At 41.7% G+C, this 20,302-nt stretch overlaps 1 protein-coding gene across 1 annotated transcript; it reads left to right on the forward strand.

The window, feature by feature from the left end:
* Window positions 1–15,725: 15,725 nt before the first annotated feature.
* Window positions 15,726–19,473, forward strand: LOC309676918 (histamine H3 receptor-like; the record flags this gene model as incomplete). The annotated part of the gene is made up of 3 exons (XM_082489577.1): window positions 15,726–15,981; window positions 16,061–16,227; window positions 18,586–19,473. The coding sequence occupies 3 exons, from the start codon at window positions 15,726–15,728 to the stop codon at window positions 19,471–19,473; spliced, it is 1,311 nt and encodes a 436-aa protein (XP_082345703.1).
* Window positions 19,474–20,302: the final 829 nt, after the last annotated feature.

The following is a 20,302-nucleotide window of genomic DNA, read 5'->3' on the forward strand; positions in this document are numbered from 1 at the left end:
AATTTAAGTTCTCCTCTTCCCCCACTCTTCCTGCAATAGATGTCATTAGAGCACTTCTCTAGTGATGTGGGGAACCCAAGTTCAGTTTTCTCCTCAGTCTTTTAGCTTCTACCCTCAAACACTTATGCATGATGACATGGCTAAATGTTTCTATCTATCTTTGTCACATCACAGACCAGTAAAATGTAAGAAACACCAGCCTAAAACCCGTTGTGATATAATCAAGTTCCACCTATGTAAAGATCTTAGGACAGCAACATAAATAAAGATCTCCCAGAAGTTAAGATATAGTACAGTTCAGAGGGACAAAAGAGTAAAGGAGAGCTGCTGAATACGCATGACTTGTCTGAGGTCAAAGTCTCACAGGACTAGCATGCTTTAAAACATCTTCCTCAAACATTTGGCCTTTTCAACTCTGAACGGTCATTATAGCCAAGTTCTGACACCAGTCCAGATCTGCGCACAGCCCTTCAAAACAAATGGCTAATTCTGATATTCTCTTTTGACTCTTACAAAATGCTTCTAATATCCCTTCCTCCAACATCCCAGGTATCTCACTTTACTACCTTATGAACATGTGTTTTCAGAATTGAAGAAATTTATTTATTATTTAATCTTACATCATCCTGCTAGATGCAGGCTGCTGTAGACAGTGAGCCCCTAATTACGTTTCCCTTCGATGCAAGTATTCATCATCTGGCTCTGGTGATGATTAAGGCTGAGATTTTGAAAACCAAGGGCTAACATAAGAACATCAAATGGTGCACCAGATCAGGCCCAAGGACTTGTATACTGTCTCCCACAGAAAGCTTTGCAAAGAAAAGAGCGCAAAAACAAAGCAAAATCGTATAATGACACTTCCCCAGAGCATTCTCCCAGTCTCCAAGGATTTAGAGCACAGGGAATTCTTGAGAATGAAATTGCATCTTTGTGTTTAGTTACCCTCAATGGATAAATTAATGGATGGAAAACCCAATTGCTTTTTGAATTTATGTAAACTTTCAGTGTCCGCTATGCCCAGTGACAAGAAGAGCCATAACCTGTATGTTCTGTGAGGAAATGCCAACTTGTTCGTGAGGATATACCAATATATTGGTATATCCTTAATACATTGGTAAACTTCATCATACTTTTCACCCTTTTACTTCATGCTGCTGATGAACAACCTGAACATCACAGGACTTACCACAAACTGAAGAATTCATTAACTTCTGCACTACATATGGTGCAAAGGACTACGCTGTGTGCTTGTGTCAATACGAACCAGTGGTTTATGTTTGGCTTTGATAAAATCATTGGCCCACTTTCTATGATTATAGCAAAGGTAAAAGCTAAAAGTTCAGGAAAATAAGAGCTCTAACTGCAGAATCTTCTAGGATTCCAGTACAAGGTTGAGACAGATGCTTGGTAAGGAGCAAAGGCTTAGCCTTTGTAGAATCATAGAATCATTTAAGTTGGAAAGACCCTTAAGATCATTGAGTCCAACTGTAAACCTAACACTGCCAAGTCCACCACTAAACCATGTCCCTAAGTACCACATCTACACATCTTTTAAATACCTGCAGGAATGGTGACTCAACCACTTCCCTGGGAAGCCTGTTCTAGTGCTTGACAACCCCTTCAGTGAAGAAATTGCAACTTGAGGACATTTTCTCTTGCCCTATCACTTGTTACTTGGGAGAAGAGACCGACTCCCACCTCACTACAACCTCCTTTCAGGTAGTTGTAGAGAGCTATAAGGTCTCCCCTGAGACTCCTTTTCTCCAGCCTAAACAACTCCAGTTCCCTCAGCTGCTCCTCACAAGACTTGTTCGCTAGAGCGACCCCTCACCAGCTTCACTGCTCCTCTTTGGACGGATCTGTAAAAATGTATTAGCCATCTCGCCTGCATCTAAGGTTAGGAAGAAGGAGGCCTAAGACACTCTGTGCAGGTCTACATTCTGCATGTTTCACAAGCCTAGACCCCACCCGGAGTCCTGCGTCCAGCTCTGGGGCCCCCAACATAAGAAGGACATGGACCTGTTGAAGTGAGTCCAGAGGAGGGCCACAAAGATGATCAGAGGGCCGGTGCACCTCTCCTATGAAGACAGGCTGAGAGAGTTGGGGTTGTTCAGTCTGGATAAGAGAAGGCTCTGGGGAGACCTCATAGCAGCCTTCTAGTACTTAAAGGGGGCCTACAGGAAAGATGGGGAGGGACTCTTTATCAGGGACCGTAGTGATAGGATGAGGCATAGTGTTTTTAAACTGAAAGAGGGGAGATTTAGATTAGATATTAGGAAGAAATTCTTTACTGTGAGGGTGGTGAGACACTGGAACAGGTTGCCCTGGGAAGTTGTGGATGCCCCATCCCTAGAGGCGTTCAAAGCCAGGTTGGATGGGGCTTTGAGCAACCTGGTCTAGTGGAAGATTTCCCTGCCCGTGGCAGGGGGGTTGGAACTAGATGATCTTTAAGGATCCTTCCAACCCTAACCATTGTATGATTCAAAGGTGCGCAGGTATCAGCAAGCAGGTGTCCAGGGCTTATGTTTGGGTTTGGTGGGGGATTTTTACTGTGTTTTTTAAATTAATAAGAGTAGCTCTATGTTTTGGTGAATACAAGGTTGAAAAATGTGGTTTATTCATGGATCTTGCATGGCCCTCCTAGCTAGATGAAGGTCAAAAACTGGATGGGCCCAATAGGATAAGTCATCTCACTATGGATTAGGCTACTGAAGAGACTGAAGTTAGGAGCAAGTTTTAGGAAGAGATTTTTTTTTTCCTAGCTTGATGGTCTTGCAAGATCAAGGCATAGTTTATTGCTAGAATTTTCCTGTCAATAAATGAGAGAATAAGAGCTGGCGTACGCCGCTATTTTCTGCTGACATTTAGTTCTAACACATAAATTGCTTATCAAGATAAAATAAATTCAGGACAGGACAAAGTCTGCATATGGACACTGGGTCTCATTCTTTTGGAGTAGGCTTTATACTATAGCAAAAATTTGGGGAGTGGGGGAAGGTCAAGGACTGCAGGTTATTGCTGACACTCGAAAAACTCCTCTCAGGGCAGAGATGAAGTCTAACATAATCACAAAAATCAGTTTACCTTTGGCATCAGCGCAGGATTTGGTCTCCTACAATATTTGGCGAGGATTAGGACTTACAGACAGAGGAAACAAGATGGACTGGTGTACATGGCCCATAAGACTTGCACAAATGCTTACATCAGAGGCTTCCTCACCTCAAGTAAGAGCATCAAGTGGATTAGTGGTTTGCCCCAGGGTAGTCTCTCTCATTCTTCCTTGCCCTGCAGGTGGAACAAAACACAGTCACACTCTGAAGAAAAAGAGTTCAAAAAAGTCTGTTTCCAATTCTAAACAATAATAGCAGGCATTTTTAAAACCTACGTTTACTGGAATAGAAAGGCCACTTACTATTTGGTTTTATTCTTTGCCTTTTACCCACTAAAATTTAAAGTCATACAGTTAGAGGAAGGCAGGGAAGAAATATCAAGAGACAGGGATCAAGATTCATCTGCTACAGCAGGAGTCAAATTTAGGAGAAAACCAAAGTCAAAACAGAAGACAAGAATTCACAATAGACTTTGACGCAAGCCTGAGTAAGTAAAGGCTTTAGCCATTTATGTAGAACCAGTTATACAAAACTGCTTTTGCCCAGGGCTTATGCTACCAAAAAGCTCACCTCAGCACACACCACGCCTTTCAAAATGGGCTTGTGCTGCAGAGGTGTTGGCCTGCTAGGGTCAGCTGTTTCACAGAGTTGAAAGCATCTGCGAGAGATCCTACTCAAGCATATTCCTTGGGTGGCAAAACAAATCAGCTGTGTTAGCAACAGCCTCTTCACCCTGCTGCTGACTCAGGAGAGGTTAAAGCTTCTACCAAGGAAAAGCTAGTATCTCTCCGAGTCTGGTGACAGGTTTGTTTCAGTCACCTGGCTGTGCTGCATGTTAGCAGATAATACCTAAAGGCTGAATCTCTATATGCCTACGCTACCATTTACAGGGGTAACATGGCATGTTCTGCACAGTGTGCTGCTGACAGTGAGCCTTGGGCAGTCGCAGAATACCTGCTCACTGCTCTCTTCCCTGTGCTCTCTTCTACAGAGTTATTAGCCACTCTGATAAGCAAAGCTGGTTCTCTTTTCAGTGGCAAAGAATGAGATTGTTTTCCAAAGCTGAAAGTATGAACCGAATCCCTGATTCCACCAATATTTCCATACAGCTAGGTTGGTGGACTTTGACAGCTCAATGCACCATACTGATTCACCCCTTTGAATGTGCACAGGAAGCAACAGGGTGCAAGAAACAGGGTGCTACACAGTCTCAGGTAACTGTTGGTCTTTTGCAGCAAACCACTTTTATTGGATTTGATAATGGGAAGAATACAAATAGCCCCTATAACAAAAGCAGAAAAACAGTCTGAATCTGTGCTGTATGCTTTAACAGACAGATGAATTCTCTAGGTATTTCATTTCAAAGCAATACTAGATTATCTTCTCTAATAAGCATAAAATTAAATGAGTTCACACTGGCAAGATGACATTTCTTTTAATGAAAGGAAGTGCATTAGTACAAATCAATTCCTTGCAAGATGCAGGCCCTGAACAAACAGCTCCTTAGATATTCACAGCAATCAATGCACTGTTTTGTAAGCACCAGACCAAGCATCTGAAGCCTTGCTTGTAGCTTCCCCTCTGTTCTGATTAAAACACAGTCACACTCAAATGTAAGAACTAGTTCCCCATTTAAGCGTGGGAACTGTGAGAGTATGCGTACTTTCACCGCACTTAACTGTGTTTCTCTGGCTCTCTGTGTGTTGCTTGTCAGCATATGAGATGCACAGGTGACAATCCTGTGTCTATACAAGACAGGAGGAGTCTAATTGGAGAGTTCAGATTTGAATGGTCCTTCAGGCTGAGGAAAGCAAATTGGAATTTTGGAGACCGTAGGAGCAACATTCACCAGACAGTAGCTTTTAAAAATTAACACCTCCTTCCACTCTCTCCCCTGTCTGAAGAGAATTTCCAAGGATGGCATTCAGATCACTGATGGCATTCAGATGCAAGAGTTGTTCTGCTGAAAACTCTTCTTTCTTTCCTTTCTTAGTCCCATGCTTGAGACTTAATTAACAATTTTATCCCATTTTTCTTATCTTTGAAGTACTTATAACAATTTTGAAATGAAAACTCCCTTTCAAATTGGAAAGCTTAAACTTTTCATTAAAAAATAATGCTCTCTAAACATAACATTCCAACATAGAAAACAATTTCCTACTTTTTTTGGTCGAAAGCGTATGTCAAATATTCATAGACTCTGTCCTGAACAAATAAATTCTACCCTTATCCAACTGATTTTTTAATGAAATTCACATTTACCAAAATAAGTTTAGACAATTGTGCCCAACACACAGACTTCCTGGCATGGGGAACCATTGAAAAAAAACATTCAGATTTGCTCATCGTTTTAACTATTAACACACAGAACCAACGGTTTTAATGTCTGCTATGTTGAGCTTTAGAGAGGAATGTGATATTTCACTACCACATAATTGAGCACAAAACTTCAAGCATATGAAGACTCTGAATGACTTATTTAAAAAGAAATAAATGTTTGTTGGTTTTTTGGCTGCTTTTTTTAAAAATTGTTAAAGGCTATCATTTCCTCTTAATGTTCTGTAATTGGTTATTTAACTCCCACTGACACTAATGGGAACAGCCTGCTGAATCACTGCATGCAAAGATGAATATATTTGAACATGTGGTGAGTGGAAGCTGGCTTGCCTATTGAGTTTAACTATAAACAGAAAAAGGATATGCAAGCTATTGTTCTGCTGATATTGTTTTATGAATCTCTCTAACAATGTGCATCTTTAAAGCTTTTGCTTCCAGAATATATTTTCAAAAGAAGACTTTTAAGTACCCTGTCCCATGCAAGAATATTGAAACACAGAAAATCTGGGTGATTTTCTATGACCCCAAGTTGACAGGTTTATGGCAGAACCAAGAACAGAACACAGGTTTCTGCCTCCTACTTCTGCGCTGCAATGTTCCCTCTGCAATTAGTTAAAACTGATCCTTCAGTGCTTTCCAGCAAAATTCACAATTAGGGGCTGACTCAAGTACACTGAAGACAATGGAATTCTATTTAGCTCAGTGGGCTTTGGACCACTTCATATATATTTCATGTAGCTACATCTCTTTCATAAATTGTTGATTTATAGCTACAAAGACTGCCTACGTACATGCCATTGCAGGGTATAGCTGGGAGGGGGGAATATAACTGGGTGCATACCGCTGAGTTTTTTTCTCTTTGTAGTGATCCTGACTGGGAGCCATTGTATATGGAGTTCGTGATCCATAAAAGAGGGAACCTGAGCAGACCCAACCCAAGCTGCGCTGTGCTGTGGAAACAGCTTAGCCTTCAGGCCTGCGTTGGGCTGCACAACGTCCTTGGTCCCAGGATCATCCCAGCCGGCTCATTCTAACAGAGAAGCCTGCAGGCACCTCCACTTGGTCTTGGCAATTACACTGCCTGTGTGCCTCATCTTTATCTAAAAGTGCAGCAAGAAGTTCTTAGGTGAACTTCTCTTTTGTTTGAGAGTAGAAAGGATGAGTAGAATTTTTTTCTTGTAAGAAATTCATACAATAGCTCAGATAACCCAAAGGGAGGAGCTTCTCTTCATAGAGGGGTTCTGTGCAACCTGCCACAGGAAAATCCATCCAGGGTCTGCCTGACACTGTACAAACATGGGGTTCCCAGCATCTTAAGAGTTACTATTTTTATTCCTCTTTTTATTCTATCATATTAAAACATCTGTTTCATTAATACAATTGTTATTGGGTCTTTCATATTGAGATCCAGAAAGAACCCTTCTGACTGTTGCGCTCTCTCTCTCTCTTACCTCACAGAAGTTAGCAATAGGAAATTTTGGGGTATGGTATCAATAATTTGGACCAGTAACCTACTTCATTTGCCTGCAGATGTTGTACAAGTTCTACAACTCATAACCTGATTTACAGCGTCATTTCTTGTAAAGACTTTGACCACCATTTTGCATCAAGGACTGCTGCTTAAGGTTTTTCCGCTGATTGTAGACATAATATGATCTGCTCAAATTGCTTGTGCAGTCCTAGAAATCTCTGCCACAGGTTTCTATTTCTTGCTGTGTTGCCAAATTGTTATATATGCTTTAACTTATTTCTGCCTTAAATACATAAATGATTTTTCTCACTGAAAAATAAGTATACCATATGGACCATGTCTTAAACTAATGATACAAAAGGTTAAATCCTTAACTGAAGTTATGCAGACTACCAGTAATCTCCTGCCAAACATAATATTGAGGATAAATCACTGTCCCAACTCAATTCACAGTAGAATCGGTGTATAAAGTGGTAGTATCACAAAGATGCTGTATCTCAGATAAAATATTCACAATTCACACCGCTAACACAAGCATTTTCACAATGACCCATTTTCCATATGCTCATCTACTTCTGTCTCTTTAAAGATCTCAGTTCCTTTTTTCTAATTTAGGTTTATTTTATTTAATTATTTTACCTTTGTCCCAATTAGCTTTTTCTTGGGCTTGATCTGTTTTATTTGAGATATGTCTAAACTAGTAAGAAAGCATCTTTAAAGTGTCCTGTCCAGTTGTGGAGTGTTTCTCTTTTTTCCAAGTTAATTTGTCAATTCTCAAGTAATAACTCATGGCAATTATTCAGTTTCATTAAATGTGTTGGGTTTTCTTACATGAATACACTTCATTTCACCTTTTCTACTTATTGAGGAGAAGCCTGAGGACTAAATTAAATAGCACGCCCTAGTCGTAAGTTGATTCTGACAGGATTAGGTCTGTACAGTCCTCAGCCCCATGCTGTTGAAAGTGAGTTGGTCTCATGAATTCATACCCTTGCAGACAGAAACAGAGTTTCTTCATTTTGTCAGAAATACATCTACCTTGCCATCATGAAACACCCTTGGGAATCAGTGTGGGATGGTCTGCTGTCAGAGCGGGCATCCGAAGGCTGTTTTCATTTGTGTTACCTTGTTTCTGCTGTTGGATATCTTCTTCTCAGTAGTCTGTTATAATCTGTGCTTCCTGCTCTTAATAGCTCATGAAGTCAATAGCAGGCAGCATCTTTCTTTTTATAATCCAAATCTATCTTTTGTGGTCCTCTGAAATTCCAACTCATTGTTTCAAAGACAAAATGCAAACAAGCTAATCCTGGTGAGGGTTCACCAAAGCACAGCAACATGAAGAGGAAGAGGCCAAGGGGTATCTAATTACACTCTTCTGCTACCTACGGACTAATTACAGAGACAGAGTCACACTGTTCTCAGGGTTGCACCACAAAAGGACAAGAGGCAAGTGTCTTTTATAATCCACTTATGCACACTAGCTGCAGCAAGGGAAATTTGCATTAGATATAAGGAACATTTTTTTACTGCAGAGGTGGTCAAGCACTGGAGTGCTTGACCAGACAGACTGCAGAATCTACATCCTTGGAGCCATTCAAAACTCAGCTGGACTGGACCCATAGCAACTTGACATAACTCCAAAATTGACCCTGTTTTGTGGGCCATAGACCAGATGACCTCCAGGGGTCTCTTCCAACCTAAATCATTCTACAATACTGTTTGTCTTCAATTTTCTGAATTTTTCAATGTGCTTTAACATTTGGTTCCCTCAGGAATGGGCTAAACACATCACTGACAGATCTGTAAAGAAGCACACAAACTTTACCAATCCAGGAAAAGTTCTGGATCCCTTCACTACCCTCTTTCAAAACTTGAGAAAACTAAAGCTCAAATAACCAACTGATTGCCTCCTGTCTGCAAGCTAAAATTTAAAAAAAAAAAAAACAAACAAACTAGAATTGTCATGCTGCTATATCACTTTAAGTCAAATTGCATTTACAAATCTAGTGACCAACTACTTTTGTATATGGATACATAAATGTTACAGCATCACAGGTGACACTGAGAAAATGAGCAAGAGCAAAACTGTATCACAAACCAAATTCTCTACCAACAGTCTAACTGACATTGATATATCAGTAGGAGAATTTGCTCTTAGGTTTTTTCATTCAGCCTCTAAACACCTCTATGTTCCTCTAACAGACAAGAGGCAGGACCACTGCAGAGCTGTAAAATTATAGAAAATAAGGCTGGAAGGGAGTCTGGGAGACTATTTAACCCACTTCCCTCTCCGAGGCATGTTCAGTCATTTCTACATAATTCTTAACAGATTTCTGCTGAAACTATTCTTTTGGATCTCTAATGATGGAGATTCCACAGTAGCATCAGGCAACGTATTTCAATGTTTCACTACAATTAGACTATTGTTTTCTTAATTTCCTCTGCTGATATTTAAGACCACTATTTCTGCCCTGTAAACTATGGACATGAAGAACAGTCATCTCTTCTTCTTCCCAGAAATCACTCTTTATTTAAAGACTAAGCGTGTCTTTGACCAATAAAGTTGGAGATGTGAAAATACAAAATGAGTCATATAGACTTATATACTTTAGTAAACTGAGAAAGGCTTGAACAAAATTCTGCTGTTTTCCAACTCTTCTCCAGCCCAAAATGAAAATAAATCCTGAAAACAAATATTTCATTTCAAACAGTCATTCAAGTTCTTATCTACCCCTATTAAGCATAGTGTAACAAAGACACAATCCTAAATAATAAAATCCCCATGCAAGTCCAAAGATGGTGCATAACTATTCCCTTGACCATCTAAATGCATAACAGAACGATGAGCTACACTTTTCATGCATGTCAACTCTGCTGTAACTTTCCAATATAACACTGACCATGACACAACTGCAGTAAGAGCTTAACAGACATATCCTAATACAGAAACTCCATAACATTCAAAGATAGGAACAAGACAAATAAGCCTAAATATAGTATAGTAGACATTTGTTGCGTTTCTGCATAAAGTGAGGAAATAGATATTAGAGAATGCATAATAGTGAAGCTTAAAATAAAGGAAATTTGAGTTACTCCCTTTTTCCTCTGTAAGAATTTATACCCCACCAATAACATGAGGAAACAAAAGGTATGTTAGTAGCAGAATGATCTGAATCTGGCTTATTACAAAGCCTGTGTGACAATAACTGGGTCTAACTATTATCAGCTTGCCACGGAAATACCCTCCCGGCTTGGGTCAGAGGGAGATGCAGAAAGCAGGTGTTTCCAACTTATTCCTGGGGAGTGCCACCTACTGGTGGAAAAGAAGGCACTGAGCAAACGCATTCAAATGCCAAAGCCACTATTTTCCTAGGACTTCAGTATCACTCTGGCTAGAAATATCGTTGCAGATTGGCAAGATTATATATATGGACATTATCAGTGCAAATGAAAGAGGTAACAGGCCAGGAGGAAAAGTAATTTTCCCAAGGATTAAGGAAGATGGAACTAAGAATGAGAAATAAGCCACAGTCCAGCTACCTCTGATTTTTGCAATGTCCTTGTCACAAATATGTTGCTAAGAGATATTTTTTTTTTTGGCCGGTCCAGCACTCACTGAGTGCAACCAAAAAACATTCAGCCCTCTGTAATGTACTTGCGGCCAAGAGACAAAATTGTGATGACATCCTTTGATGCTGGCAACATACATGAAACTGCCTAAGTGAGATACTGATGCGTCAAATAGCCAGGATGGGAAGGATACAAATGCCAAATATGTTGCATTGCTGACCTGATAATACAGGGTACTAGTAATCATAGGTGAAACTGCTGAATGTACCCAGAAGGAGCAAAAGGAAATAAAACCATTTGTTGTCTATCACAGACTCACAGAATGGCAGGGGTTGGAAGGGACCTTTGGAGATGATCTAGTCCAACCCCCTGCCAAAGCAGGGTCACCTACAGCAGGTTGCACAGGAACACATCCAGGTGGGTTTTGAATATCTCCAGAGAAGGAGACTCCACAACCCCTCTGGGCAGCCTGTTCCAGTGCTCTGTCACCCTCAAAGTAAAGTTTTTCCTTGCCTTCAGATGGAATTTCCTGTTTGTGCCTGTTGCCCCTTGTCCTGCCACTGGGCACCAGTGAAAAGATTCTGGCCCCATCCTCTTGCCACCTGCCCTTTAGATATTTATAAGCACTGATGAGATCCCCTCTCAGTCTTCTCCAGGCTAGACAGACCCAGGGTCTCTCAGCCTTTCCTCATAAGACAGGCTACAATGCATTTCGTTATGATGCTTCACAATGCTAATATAATTTTGGTGCAACTTTAAAGCAATTGTCTATGGGATAACTATTTCTGGTACCTTATTGCACTCCAATTATCCAATTCCATTAGTTAAAATCATATTTCAAATCCCTCATCTATATCCATCAAAATCATGAGTCTTACTTTTTGTCAGATGTTATTAGAATAAAACTAGATATAGAGGGGATCTCAGGCTCATGATATTTGGATGAATTCATGTAGAGTGTGACATGGCAATCATGACATCACCTGAACTGCAGAACTCAGTACAGAACGGAATCATCCTGCCCTAGCCCCTATTACCTCCCTGATACTGCATTCTTGTTTACATGTAAGCACAACAAGAAGACGTCATTAAGCAGCAAATCACACTTGAAGTGGACGGAAACCAGTTTATTGATACCTGAACAGGTGACAATGCGGCTCATCAAGAACTGAGGGGATAGCAGTCTGGTTTCTTTGTGCTATTAAGGAAGTAGTACATCACCTTTAAGCTCTAGCCATGCCTTTACAAGTGCCTTAAAACCGGGCTGGGATAACTACAGCCAGCTGTTGGTACAGATACCTATACCAAACTTTGCTATCCCACAAGCCTTATTATGCACAGGACTGAATTCTACTGAATGTTTCTTTAGTGAGAAAAGGAAATGCATAATCAGTAAATGGTAGGTAACCTTGTGTACTCTGAAGCAGATGCCTTTCCAACGGCATAGATCAAATAGGTGTTTTTTTCTCTACATGTGCGGGAACAAAAACTTTAAAATATTAATTGCATGGTATGCATGGAGACATCTACAGAACATTGAACAAAACGAAGGGAACCAGTATGCAAGCAAAACCCTCACTAGCAAAGGGTATAAGGTTAATAGGAAATGATCATAGCAGAATTTAGTTTCCCCCATTCATTTAACTAAGATCAGCTCTGCCTGACAGCAAAATTTGATTTACCGGTTGATAAAGCCGCGTATACATTCTGTCAGACAGTCTAAAAATAATTTCTCTTTTCCTGGCCAAGGAAGCTTTTTCTCTGTCAAATACCAATCACTCATAGCAAGAGAACAGCTGACAACAACCTATAAATATTAAATGGGGCTATTAGCAAGTAAATTTTTTGTCAGAAATTTGCAAGACTACTAGTGAATAGTTTCCGTTATGTAAGTGAAGGTTCCAGCAATGGTATGCTTTCATACACTTCACTGAAACGGGCAACAATGGCCCTTCAGTTCACTAGGGAGCAAAACTTAAGTAAAGCTTTGGTACCAGACAGCTTGTGGCATACCAAGAGAGAGTTATCCTGTATGTGAAATCCTACCGCTAAACCTAAGTATCTTTAAAAGGAACAAGCAGAGGAAGAAACATTATGTACAGTATGTCATTTGGTAAAAGACACAACAATTGAGCTTTGAGTTCAGATTCAGCCAAAGAGCCAATGTAAGTGTGCTGACTATCTTAATTGTAATTCAAAGAAGAGGCTTCTAGCTGAGAAGGTCTTCTGCATCTTCTGAACCAACAGGCTATACAGCCAGCTGGAGTCTACCCCCTCTCAGTGTGGTTGCCCAAGTCTCTTTGGAAGCTGAATCTGGCCTGTTCTGGAAAAAGTCTCATCTGTCTGTGGCATGGGAAAAACATTCTGTTTTTCTATCATTTCTGTAGATATACTCACCCACATATGCTACAGTCATGGGAAACTGCATGATTCAGACAGCTCTCTATTTCAAAAATCACTGAAGGAAGTCTTATGGAAATGAAAACAATTATCACTAAAGAAATCACAGGAAAAAAATTGAAATTTCAGAACACATCAGTATTGATATGCCTTTGAAAACACTGCATTTTTCATTATTTTATTGGGCTATGTCATTCCTCTTCACTAATTCTAATCAATTATGTCTCTTGCTCCAAGGATTAGAAAAAGATCAGGGAACAAAATATGTTTTCAGAAGTCTACAATTCAGCCTTACACAAAGACATTTTATAAAATGAGCTCTTCATCTACTTTTACTTCACCCTGCCAGGATCCGTTAGAGTGTTCTCCCTCCAGGACAGACTGCTTGGACAACAGAGCCAATGAGGTATAGCTCTCTTCTCTTTCCTGTGCTTAAGATTTTTTTTTCCCCAATGTGTGCATATATCTTCATCACCACAACATATATGTGAAGCTCTTCTCCCGAGAATTAATGTTCTTGAAATAAAATCAACCTAGCTCAGTAAAAAAGACAGTAACTCACAGGACATGAAAAAATCCTTTTTCAGGGACAAGAAAAATGCTTGAAGCGTGGATTTATAAAACCTGCTGTTCTGAGAGTGCTGATCATGTAGTGCACACTTGGATTTGCTGTCTGCAACAGCCTCTGGACAGCACTAGTACAGCCTTCAACAATAAGTCCCCAAAGTGCAGTTATGGACTGATAGTTCATGCTTTTAAGAACATAATTTTGTTAAGAGTTGAAGTCATCATTCCTTGCCAAAGCAGCAGTGATAAAGGACCATCAGAAGACCGTAAAGGTGGTTAGGACTTACTGAGAATCTCAAAATCTGCCAGGAGGTAATCCACTACAAAAGCTACTTCCAATACAATACACAGCCCACATGCTGCAAACTCACTGAGCTGATGTAAAATTACCTTACATTAGAGGAGTTAAAGAATACAGTAATTATTCATGAAAGAATAACTGAATTCTAGAATGTTTTCCTGGTGATTGAGACTTTTTTTTTTTTATCTTTTGTGTCTTTTGGCTGCCTCTTTTATATTCCACAGCGCAATCAGATAGCAGTAATTATCAACAAGCTTGATCCTGCCCAAACTGAAGTGAATGGAAAACTGACAATTGGGCTCAAAGGGAGGTGAAAATGAGCCCCCATATTAAGGAATAATAATAATCACTGTGGTAATAAGCTAAGGCTTCAGTGTTCCTGTCACTTTTGCTTTCTGTGGCTTTACTTATTTGCTTTAGGGAGATAATCATATGGGGGCATGTAAAAAGAGTATTTTCCTCATACACATTAGACACAGAGCTGCCAGTTTGGTCTCTGGACTGACATAAATAGAGAGATTGTATCATAAGCAGTGTAAATTGCAAAATCTCGTCTGTGGAGCTACTGATTTATAGGGATTACCTGGCCTGGAATTTGTACTTCCAACATTGACAAAGGCTTGATGCTTCGCTCTGGGGAAAAGGCCAGTCCACCTGAGCTACCAGCCAGTTACCCTGTGAATACACACTCAACCTCAGACAAATAATAGAAAAATTATTAAGCTGTTCTTACTTGTCTTACCTGATGTCCATTTGAATAGCGCTCTCTTTAGAAAGCTGCTGTAACTGCTTCTAAATTTGTTATTTCAAACCACAGATTTAGGCCAATCTTCTTTTATAAAAGAGGAGTTTACCACCTGTGAAACATTGGCTGAATCAGGTGAAAATTATGCGCATCCAGTGATTGGTTTTGAGTAAGTTCTGTTTTCCTTTAACGACAAAGGGGCAATACCGAAGGCAGCAAGTCCCAAACTGCTTACAGGAAACTCTCACAGAAAGGAAGGCAAAGCCCATCAATGGCCATGTATTTTAAGGCAGATGATGATCCAGTTGGCCAAATCATGGGAGTAGAGGTAGGCCACACTTTCTTTCTTACGTTACCCTTTGGTTTTGGCTGGCTTCAGCAGCCTCTGCCATTCAGCCATCACTGTGTCCCACACCTCCTCCCCTGCGCTGGGTCAGCCATCTTGTCAGAAGCTGAAAGAAGTTTTAGCCCTTTCCTGGTTGCTGACGCGTTTGGTTTCTGGAACGGACCCACATTCTGTGGTTAAAACTGGCTCTCCAACATCATTGTCACAACAGGCTTTAAGATACTAAATCCACTGCCAGTTTTGGAAAGAGAGGTCTCAGAAATTGTCCGCCCCGCAAGGCTGCAGACACTGTGCTCACCCCAAGGCACAAGATGGACGACCAGCACATCCCTACACCGCTGGCTCCCTGGGCCAGCCAAAGGCGCAGATGACAGGCAGAAAATCTGAGACGTGGCAGAACACAGAGATCATTTGAGGACCCTACGGGCCATAGGAGAGAGCTGCAGACATGGTGTAGGGCATGAGGCACAGGAACAAGGCAGGCAACTGCGACTACCCCGCCAGCGACAGCGTATGAGGAGGAAACTGGGAGAGCCGTTAGGAGGGCGGGCGGGCGGCCGTTGGAAGCGTTACTTCACGGCGCTTCACAGAACGGGCTCCTGAGGGAGACAGCCCGCGGGCAGCGGGAACGGGGCTCTCCCGCCCGCAGCGCTACTCCGGAAAGTTGTGCCGCCGCAGCACCGTCCCAGCACCGCCTCGGAGCCGGGCGGGCTGCGTGGACCGCCGAGCCGCCCCTCCGCCGCGCCCGGCCCCTCCCTCCGCCCGGCGGGGGCTGTGGCGGGGCAGGGGCGGTGCCAACAGGAGCGCGGGGCGAGCGCCAGAGGCGGACTGGCGAGCGGCGGAGCGCGGGGGGCGGCGCGGGCTCTCCGCCGGCAGCCATGGGCCAGGACTTGCCGTGGCTCAACCACTCCGGCAGCCCGCGGGCGGCGGGCAACGGCTGTGCGGCGGACGGGCAGCGCGGCGGGCCCTTTGCCGCCGCCACCGCCGCGCTGCTGGCGGCGCTCATGGGGCTGCTGGTGCTGGCCACGGTGTTGGGCAATGCCCTGGTCATTCTGGCGTTCGTGGTGGACCGGAGCCTCCGCACGCAGGGCAACTTCTTCTTCCTCAACCTGGCCATCGCCGACCTGCTGGTGGGTGAGTTGCAGGGCGGCGGGAGGGGCGGAGGGGTGCGGTGCGCAGCGCTGCAGGTGTCACCGCCGAGCTCTGTCCGCAGGCGGCTTCTGCATCCCCCTCTACATCCCCTACGTGCTGACGGGCGAGTGGAGACTCGGCAGGGGCTTGTGTAAGCTGTGGCTGGTGGTGGACTACCTGGTGTGCACCGCCTCCGTCTTCAACATCGTCCTTATCAGCTTCGACAGGTTCATCTCTGTCACCAAAGCGGTAAGGGCTGGGCAAGTGGTCCCGAGAGGGGGCTGCAGGGGTTCCAAGGCTGCCCTTTCTAGCAGGGTGGTTTGCTTAGGTCACCTGGTCACTCCATCTCACTCAACCACCACCGGACAGGGTGGATGGAGGCAGTTCCCCTCAGTCCTGGAAATATTTCTGGCAGCAATCAGCTTTGGCAGAAATAGCATTTGCTTGTCACTATTGCACTGGAAGAGGTACTCTTAGAAACAGGCACACTTTGTATATGCTGCTGTTCCAGCTAGAAGGGCAGAGAGAACAAGGTGTACTTATTTCCTCCCCTGCCACACCTTGGGTAATACTTAAAAAGTATTACCCAGCTGAAGCAGACCATCTCCCTCAGAACACGGCAGTGCACCTGTTGACAAAGGATAGCTCAAGCCAGCCTAGCTGCATCCCAGCTGCAGCACAAGGCAGAGACAGAGCCTCTTGCAATCAGCACCAAGCTTTCAGGGAGAATCGGATGTATACATCTGTGCATGGTTCAAAAGTGGCAGAATATAAATTAACATCTTTCAGAGGATGCAAATGCTGTTTCCATGTAACAGCCACAGAAATAGCTAGACCGTTCCCTCAGTCATGCAGCACCTTGGCTATCAGAAGAGTAGACTAGACTTTCCAAAATTCAAAAGCTAACTTCATTTTCACCTACATCGTACAGCCTTGAAGTATTTTGGATGGTGCCAAAATAATACGTTTGACCTGTGAATAGGTTTTACTCTTCTACACACACTTCTTGGTTATTCTTCAGGCCCCTGTTCCACCCACATTTCCTTAAAACGTTAATTTAGCTTCATTGCTTATTCTAAATCACACTAAGAGACAATGATATTTTTTAAGCAAACAGAATAAAGAGAGGCTGCAAGATCATTTGAACAGTTTATATGCAACTTAGTGTTTTACCACCTTCTTTTTCAAGAGGGAGAAATGAACAGATTAATTCTTAAACAGTCAACACTTACAATTCCTTTATTTTCTAGGTTCTGAATTAGCCATGAATTTTGCTTTCATAAACCAAATGCTCATGACTATACACGTAGTATAAATATATAGACTGAATCGTTTCAGAAACAGAAAGGGAAACCAGTCATAATAAATGGAAAAAAAAGATCAGTCACCTCAAGATACTTCACATTAATCCTCCTTATAAAAATCCCTCCCCAGGCAAAAGTACAGAAGCTGCCTGTTGGGTTAGGGTAGTATAAGAACATATGAACAGGAATAGATGAAGCTCTAAATTATTCTCTACCTCAATGAAAATGGTAGTCTTCCAACAAAACTGCTCCTGAAATCATTAGTAGCTTTATCAAGGATTGCAAAAATCAGACCAGATTCATACAAACTCATGACTCCTCAGCTGTGTTTGGTATTCTGCCAGAACAGCACTGGCTCTGGAGATCCAGGTCCACAGATGGGCAGTAAATGTGAATCCTCTACAGAATTCAAGCTTGAGGACTTCATATTTGAAAACACTGTGTGGCCACTGTAGAGATGTTAAGATTGAATTCCAATTCACTATATGAACATTATCCAGTACACCAGGGAATTAGAATATTGAGAAGCAGAAGATCTTGATTTTAAGATTCTACTGTTGATGTGGTTTACTGACTCAGTATTACTGACATACATACTATTTTTTTGCACCTTAGATTCTCTATTTTCTAAATAAGGGAAATTAGTTCCTCTTCCTGTAAAGGACTGCAGACCACAACACTCAATCTATACATCTTAATTGCAGATAAGAGTTCTGCAAGTACTTCATAAAAGAATGACATTAAGGGTATCAAACAGAAGTAAAAGCTGCTATCCATTGATTTTTTTTTTTTTTGGTATGGACTTTCACATTAAGAAAAAAAGGTGCTCTCTACAAAGCAGAAAGAAAAGAGCTTGCATGGGTGTTCTATGAATTCAGATCCTTTTATGTATTTTAAATTAAATGATTTAAAAATTCTAAATAAGTGAGTTTTGAAGGGCCATGTTTTTAGACATTCTGTAAAGTGGTGTGACACTAAGGCAATTGAGTATGTAAGCAACTGGTGACAACCAATTCTAGGAATAGCAGTGGTTAATTGCTTTGGAAAAGCCTTGGTTTTCTAGCTTTTAAGATCCGATGCGCATTCTCAGAAAATATCCAGTCACCTTAATAATGTTCATTGGAATGGATATTTCAGAAATAGCTTTTCTCTGGTACCGGTAAGCTTGGTATAACCCTCTTCCCTAAACCAATATATTATCAACACTCACAAGTGTGATGTTGATAAGGGCCATATTCCAAGGTAGCCATGTAACTGTTTGTGATACTAGTAATGTATATGACTTAACTTTTCTTTCTCTCAGGTCAGTTACAGGGCTCAGAAAGGGATGACCAGAAATGCAATATTGAAAATGATCACTGTATGGATTGCTGCTTTTCTTCTCTATGGTCCAGCCATTCTCAGTTGGGAGTACATTGCCCAGAAGAGCATCCTCCCTGAAGGAGAATGTCATGCAGAATTTTTCTACAACTGGTATTTCCTAATGATTGCCTCTACTATTGAATTCTTTACACCTTTCATCACTGTTACATACTTTAACTTAAGCATTTACCTCAACATCAGGAAACGCACATCCCTCAGAAATGAAAACCTATTACCTGGTCAAGAGGACTGTGAAATGAGTTTCCAGGGGAAAAAAAGGGAACACACTATATTTTTTGTAAAACCTGCTAACAGACACAAACATGAGAAGAAGCGAGCATGCAGCCTTTCGCCCCCAAAAAAGGCCTCAAGGCTCAGCCTACATAAGCTTGACAATCAGTCATTAAATTTGAATGTCAATCAAGACCTTCCACCACTTCAGGTAGAAGTCGGGACCAAGCCTCATAGGAATTGTTTCCACAAAACTACAGAAAGTGTATGCAACACCACCAGCAGAGTGGACATTGCTAACACTATGGCAAATAGATTTAGACTTTCCCGGGATAAAAGAGTAGCAAAGTCTTTAGCAATTATTGTCTGTGTGTTTGGCTTGTGCTGGGCTCCATATACACTTCTGATGATCATCAGAGCAGCTTGCCATGGGCGCTGTGTGCAGTATGCACTCTATGAGACTTCATTTTGGCTTCTGTGGGTGAATTCAGCCATTAACCCTGTTCTATATCCACTGTGTCACATGAGCTTTAGGAAAGCATTTATAAAACTCCTGTGTCCAGGAAAAGCCAAAATTCATCCTCATATCTTTATGTGAAAAAAAAAAAAACCAACCAACCAAGAGTGTGAAGGCTGACAATTAGTACACCTTGCTTTCAATGGGAGCATAAACTGGCTAATATTCACATGCAAGTATTAAATGCAGTGTGTACTGGGTAGTTTATGGAATACTGATAAGGAGGTACAAGTGTAGATATTAATGTATAGAAGAAAGTCATCCATGTAGCTGGAATAATCACAGCAATGAAAAGAAAGGTAATTTCTCAAAGCTCTCTGAGAAATGATGCCAGCAGTATATTTTCTGGTAATGGTGTACTAACAATAAAATACTGAAAAGGGAATACAACATTCATGGCCAATAATTAAAGTTTAGGCTCTCTCACGTTTAATAACTGTAAATATTGTTACACTGTTAAGTGTAGTATGTAAATATTGTTACACTGTTAAGTGTAGTATGCTTTTTTCCTCCTTTAGTGGCAAGCCAGACAAGATCATGACCAACACAAAAACAACCTAAATACTGGCATGCAGGAAAAGCATAGGACAAGAGGCACCAGAACAGTCAGGTTACCAGAAAATCTAATCAACAGTAGTAGGCAAGGGAGCACTGATTTAAGTGGAAAAGGTGATTGAGAAACGCGAGAGTAGAATTTTTAGTAGAACTAAGGTTTAGGGACAGGAACATAAATAGGTTTTGAGCTTTGTAATGGGAGATATGAGAATTGGGAGTTTAAGCACTAGAAGAGTTTCACTACAAGGTTCTTCCCCCAGCTCTGACTTCCTGCCCCCTGCCAGGATCCTGCATGGGCAGGAATCCACTCAAGTCAAACTTCTACGCCTTACAGGACTAACAGGTATTACTCTTC

This window comes from Vanellus vanellus, assembly GCF_965231255.1.
Source record: "Vanellus vanellus genome assembly, chromosome: 12".
Taxonomy (NCBI): Eukaryota; Metazoa; Chordata; class Aves; order Charadriiformes; family Charadriidae; genus Vanellus; species Vanellus vanellus.